Source organism: Nicotiana tabacum, chromosome 15, assembly GCF_000715075.1.
Source record: "Nicotiana tabacum cultivar K326 chromosome 15, ASM71507v2, whole genome shotgun sequence".
Classification (NCBI taxonomy): domain Eukaryota; kingdom Viridiplantae; phylum Streptophyta; class Magnoliopsida; order Solanales; family Solanaceae; genus Nicotiana; species Nicotiana tabacum.
The window spans coordinates 97,713,141-97,719,776 of NC_134094.1; the positions used below are offsets into that span (position 1 = coordinate 97,713,141).

A 6,636-nucleotide genomic window follows, 5' to 3' on the forward strand; every position below is an offset into this window, starting at 1 on the left:
TACCCAAAGAACCGATCATACCCATTACTGTGCTAATCCAACCTACTACCAAGTTGTCCTATTTCTCCAAGTTCTTTCTAAATTGCCTTCAAATTGCTACTTATTCCTTATTAGAACACTATTATCCTTAACTAAAACTTACCCCACGAACTCTAGCATAGAATCACGCCACCCTAAGGCTTATAAGCCGCCGAATTCCCTTTTTATGTATCCCAAAGGTTCCACAAACCAAAAAAAATGCTTACTCCGAAGAGACTTTATGTGAACCTAAAACTGTATCCTTCACCTTCTTGATACTGAAATGACACCGTTCAATGCAACTCCCAGTTTTCTAGCCATATTTATAAATCTTGAATCCATTGGAACCATCCTCGAGAGTCATCCACTCTACTCAAATCTCGAATTAACCGACCAAACGGACCGAAATAACCTATGCCCCATTAGCACACCAACACCCATGGGAATAAAGAGTAACCTACACTCCTACGTAACCGAGCAAATTCCCGCTCCATGTACACTACATTCTCTGTGAATAACCACTCAATTATTTTATGGTCCTCCTATAACCATAAAGTGTAATACAACTTGTGTCCAGAAATTCCTTTAACCGGAGTCATCCTCGATCTCGACCTCTATAAGTCATAACTGATTCACCGGTATACCCCGAATCGAAACTAATACGACCCATAACCGTGCAATTAACTCGTCGATAGCAGACTCCCCCAATTAGCCTTAAGCTGTAATTATATAAAATTAGAACCCATAAGGATTTCTCCTTCTCAATTACCAAGGTCTCGCACCGTTAACCTGGCCGACTTCTCGAAGTCTTTTATTAAGCCTTTCATGAACATTCTAAATCTCCAGCCAAAATCACACACGCGACCTCCTACCGGGTAGCAAGTAATATTCCTTGCAAAAGCTTCATCAACATCACGTCACCGCTAGCTGTACACAGGAGATAACCGTCATGTGGAATTCCTTACCGACATCTTCCAATGAAACTGCACTGAGTGCAACGACCACTAAAATCGTAAATTCTCCTGAGTTCATGCTCGCCCACCATTTGTATAAGTCTGCACTTTCCCTATTGACATCAACTGTACATCAACAATACCTTCCGAACTCAAGTCATATTGCACCTGACACGATAATCAGATCTTCACGCCTCTATTCATTTTAAACACACTCCTTTTTGCCATATTTAATTTTCCTTTGTACACTAACCATCACTCCAAATAGAGTCTGCAGGCCGATTCACCTACTAACATGATTCCAAACCATTCTACACTTTCTCAAGACGCATGACTACCCTACTAGTGAATTCATATGCTAATCTGCCACTCTTACTTCGGTTAAATCATCTCCTTTAAGAAACTTCTCAACCTCTACTTATCCTACTTGGCCTGTTAGTATTTCAACCACCGCGAAATACTTCCCATCATGTCGTCCCTCATACTTTGCTACCCAACTGCTGCATCAAATCAAAATGTATCTCTGTCGCACCTGAACCAATAAAATGTTACCAACTCTAAATCTCTTCGAAGATCATCTTTCTCGAGCCATCAACATCAAAAATACCCATTCACAACCACAATTACTACACAATCACTTACTCTTCTTGAGTCCAAACTCATTGACAAGACATGAGAATTTCATTTGCCCCAAAATTTAACAACGTGAAAGATCCTTCAAAACATTCACACTAGTGCCAAACAATATCGTGAATAGTGATTTCGTTACTGTTCATCGCGGACAGATTGGAGCTTTAGGCTTCAATGGACACAATGGTTGGTGACCAGCCATCTTTTTCGACTGGTCTGCCATCCCCCAGTGTCGTACAACAATATACAACAACTAATTCCAACCCAACTCCTCTAGATTACTCTAAGATTTTGAAACTAAATACTCTAAATCCTCCAGTGATGGCTACTGCTGCAGTTTCAGTTCAACCCATCCCATTACGATGAGCAGTGTATTTGAATGGCCAACTAGTGGTTAAATTCACAGAGGCAGAAGTAGATCGAATGAACGTGATCGAAGGCCTCCAATATGCTGTCGTTGGCAAGCTTTCATATGGATCTCCGGAGATTCACGAGCTTCGCCGAATAATTCTAACTCAATGTGGTATCAAAAGTGAGTATAATATCGGATTCCTTAGAGATCGTCATGTGTTAATTAGATTAACGTTATGGCAAGACTTCCTCGATTTCACATCGAAGAGTACATACTACATCAAAGCCAAAGATGGATACGAATACCAATTGCGTACTCTTATCTATGATGCAAAATTTAAGGCGGGTGAAGAAACTCTGATGGCGATGGCGATGGCGTGGATTTCTTTTCCTGGACTGCTGCCTACTTTTTTTGTAAAAGAAACTATGTTTTCTTTGGCTACAGCTGTGGGAAGGCCAGTGTGTCTTGACGCGGCAACTACAAACAAAACTAGGCCGAGTTGCGCAAGAGTAAAAGTTCTGGTCGATTTGTTGGCCGAACTACCTAAAAAGGTGCGATTGGATATTGATGATGAAGCTTCTAGTTGTGTTCGAACAAAATGGGTGAGAATTCAGTATGAAATGCTACCAAAATATTGTAAGGAGTTTAAACTATAAGGACATGATGAAATTGAATGTTGGCATTTGCACCCCGAGCTTATTGAGAATCGAAGCAGTGAGAAAAGGAATGATCTTGCTAAGTCGAACAACTGGAATACTGCTGCTGATGAACAAGGAAAAACCAAAAATCACACTACCCATTTAATGATTATCACGAGTGGAAAAGTAGTCGGGAACGTAGGTGAACAGTGGAAGGAAGTTCGGGATAATCAGGGAACCAACAAAAATAACAAAACCCAGGTACAAGGGCAAACTGGCAATGCAATCGTGCTAGTGAATATTGGTGTACATCAGGTGCACACTACAAATAACTTTGCACTGGTGGAGGTCGAAGAAGATCAGACAAACAAGGTTCAAGCAAGGAATAAATTTACAGTATTAGAGGAGGAACAAAGTAATATAAACGAGAACAACCAACTGGTTTTGGTGGAGGAAAAACTAGTCTTCAGTTCTAAAGATGGTCCAACTCCTTCTGGGATTCAGTCCACAATCGACTAGGTTCATAGAAGGTTTGGGACTAGCAAAGAGGAGCCAAAACAACTCAATGTGACCATAAACAAATCTTATCATGAGATTCTATCTCAAATATTTAAAGATTCTGGGCAGATTGAGGATCTTGATGAGATAAACTCTACAAAGGTCTTATGGAGCGATGCAGTTGAGGTTAAGGATGATCATCTCGGAAAAAAAAAATACAACAGAAGACAAGGTGAAGAAGGACAACAAGCCAAGCTCACTTGGCGTTAGGCTGGCGACGCCAGGCCTAAAGCGAAGCACCCGAGACGTTAGGCTGGCGACGCCATGCCTAAAGCCAGGCTCCCCAGGCATTAGGCTGGCGACGCCAGGCCTAAAGCTAGGTTCACCTAATGAGGCAGCTACAGTAAACCCCAACCTTAGTGCAACTGGAGAGATTTTGGCCTATGTAGATGGTGTTCCGGTATATGCATCAGAGAACAAACTTGATGGAGATGTTGATGTGAAGATTAGGGATGATATAGTGGGTTCAGATCAAATATCAGGCAATAGGAAGGGTGGTGATCTCACTAGAACAGTGCTTTTAGAGTAGACTGTTATAGTAATGCCTGGTCTAGGCAGTTTCCATGAGCTACAATTCAAGGAGTATGAACTGGCTGATGAGCGGGAAAATTATTCCAAGAGCATCTGGGAAAATAGAGAAAGTGCCTATGGAATCTGGCACTGATAAAATTATGCAGCTATATATTAATGTTCCACTTAAGACTCCTCTACAACATTTACATGATTTAGTTACACACAATGTGACACCAATTGATGAAGACTTATTGAGACAAAATCTAATGGAGGATGAAAGAGATGATGAATCAATCGCAGAAAACTTCAAATAAGTGGATAGGGAAGGGGATTTATCACCCACAGCTAGTGCTAAAGGAGGTAAGAAAACTAAAAAGAATCAGAGTAAAGATCCACCACAACCTTCAAGAATAATGCCCAGGAGGGAAGCTTCTCTATCTAAATGATGATGATCCAAATTTTAATATGGAACATAAGGTCTGTGAATACACAACATGCCTTTCCTAGGGTGATCAACATGAATAGGGGGCATAATATTTGTGTAGTTGCATTGATGGAGCCTTTTCAAAAGAAGGGACTCATTGATAGATATAGAAGGAGGTTGAATATGAAGACTTCTTATGCAAATATTAATGGGCATATATGGTTGTTCTTCGATGTAGTGGTGGAATGGGAATTACTGGAGGATACTGAGCAACAGGTGATTGTGAGAGTGTTTCACCATGACCTGGGGCAGCACATGATGATGACATTCTTTTATGCAAAATGTTCAGCAATGGAGAGGTTGGAATTATGGGATCACTTGTATTACTTATCAAGTGATATGGAATTACCATGGTTGGTAGGAGGGGATTTCAATGTAGTATTGCATGAAGATGAGAAAATAGGGGAACTTCCAGTACACCCTCCTGAATATGAGGATTTTGCATTTTGTGTAAACTCTTGTGGTTTGTTTGAGAAAAGGTACAAAGGAAGTCCATTTACATGGTGGAATGGGAGATCCAATGTTGAGTGTATATTCAAGATATTGGATAGGATTTTTGTGAATTTGCCATTTCATAACATGTTGCCAACTATTGAAGTTGAGCATCTAATCAGAACTGGATCAGATCATGCACCATTTCTAATGACATGTGGGGTGCAGGCAACCAATTTTGTCAAGCCTTTCAGGTTCTTGAACTTTTGGACAAAGCATGCTACATTTATGGATGTGGTGAAAAAGAATTGGGAAGCTGATTTCATAGGGGATCTGTTTTTGATGTTCAAGCAGAATATCGAAAGGGTGAAGGCAGCACTTTCAAAATGGAGTAGGGAAACATTTGGTGATATCTTCACGCAATTGACTATTTTGGAGGACATTGTTAGGGTGAAAGAGATGTTGTTTTAAGAAGAGCCTACAACTGAGAATAGGATTGTACTTCAAAAGGCTCAATCTGAATTGAAGAAATACTTGAGTATTGAGGAGCAGTATTGGAAGTAAAAACGTAGGATGACTTGGTTTGCTGAAGGAGATAGGAATACAAGTTTCTTTCACAATCATGTCAATGTCAAACGAAAGAAATTACAACTAAAGAGGATCAAAAGTGGCAGTAGGGTATGGATTGAAAACCAGGAGCAATTGGCTACAACTACATTGGACTTCTATCAAAAACAGTTCACAAATAAAGGTGATGCTTATTAATTTTCCTTGCTCTATAATGTACCTTCAATGGTCACTATGGATCAGAATTTGGAACTTAGCAGATTGCCAACAATTGAAGAAGTAAGGGCAGCAGTTTTTGAGCTTAGTAGGGAGAGTGCTAGTGGTCCTGATGGATTCACTGGCCTGTTTTATCAAACATGCTGGGATGTTATTGGTGCTTATATATACAACTTGGTGCTACACTTCTATGGAGGAGCTGCATTGCCTAAATCCATCACTCACACCAATCTAGTGTTGCTACCCAAGAAACCTAAAGTTGAGACCTTCTCTGACTTAAGACCTATTAGTTTGAGCAACTTCATTAACAAGGTATTGTCTAGGGTGTTATATGACAGATTGGAGAGTTTTCTGCCATCTCTAATATCTCCTAATCAATCCGGATTTATAAAGGGTAGGAGTATATTTGAGAATAGATTATTGACTCAAGAAATTATCACTGACATAAGGTTTAGGGGAAAGCCAGCTAATGTGGTGATCAAGCTTGATATGGCTAAGGCCTATGATAGGGTTTCATGGAAGTACTTACTGCATGTGCTAAGGAAGATGGGATATTCTGAGCACTTCATCAACATGGTGTGGAACTTGATGTCAAATAACTGGTATTCAGTATTGGTGAATGAGCAGTCCTCAGGGTTCTTTAAGTCTACAAGGGGTGTGAAACAAGGGGATCCCCTATCTCCAACATTGTTCACTCTGTCAGCTGAGGTACTTTCCAGGTCTTTGAATAAGCTCTTTGAAGACAAGTCATTTGTGGGATTTGGAATACCTAAGTGGTCTGATCCTTTAAACCACTTGGCATATGCTGATGATACGATAATCTTTGCATCAGCTCATCCTCCCTCCTTGAGAAAGATTATGGCAGTGTTGGGGAACTATGAGAAGACATCAGGTCAAATGATCAAAAAAGATAAAGAGTTCATACTACATGCATTCAAAGGTTGCTAATGGATTGTTTCAGGCAGTTGGAGCTATTACAGGATTTGCAAGAGGTAAATTCCCCTTCACATATCTAGGGTGTCCTATTTTTTACACTAGAAGGAGAAAGGACTATTATGAGGATCTTATCAAGAAGGTGAAGGCTAAATTGCATTAATGGAAAGGAAAGTTGTTGTCATTTGGAGGAAAGGCAACACTCATCTCTAGTGTGTTGCAAAGTATGCCAGTTCACATGTTATCAGTCCTTGATCCACCAAACAACATCCTGCAACATCTACATAAAACTTTTGCTAGGTTCTTTTGGAGCACAAAGGAAGAAGGGAGAAGCAGACATTG

At 40.2% G+C, this 6,636-nt stretch overlaps 1 protein-coding gene across 1 annotated transcript; it reads left to right on the top strand.

Annotated features, from left to right (window-relative positions):
• The first annotated feature begins 4,215 nt into the window (after window positions 1–4,215).
• LOC142169748 (uncharacterized) lies at window positions 4,216–5,049 on the top strand. Its single transcript, XM_075231654.1, has one exon. It carries the CDS (start codon window positions 4,216–4,218, stop codon window positions 5,047–5,049), a length of 834 nt encoding a protein of 277 aa, XP_075087755.1.
• The last annotated feature ends 1,587 nt before the right edge of the window (window positions 5,050–6,636 follow it).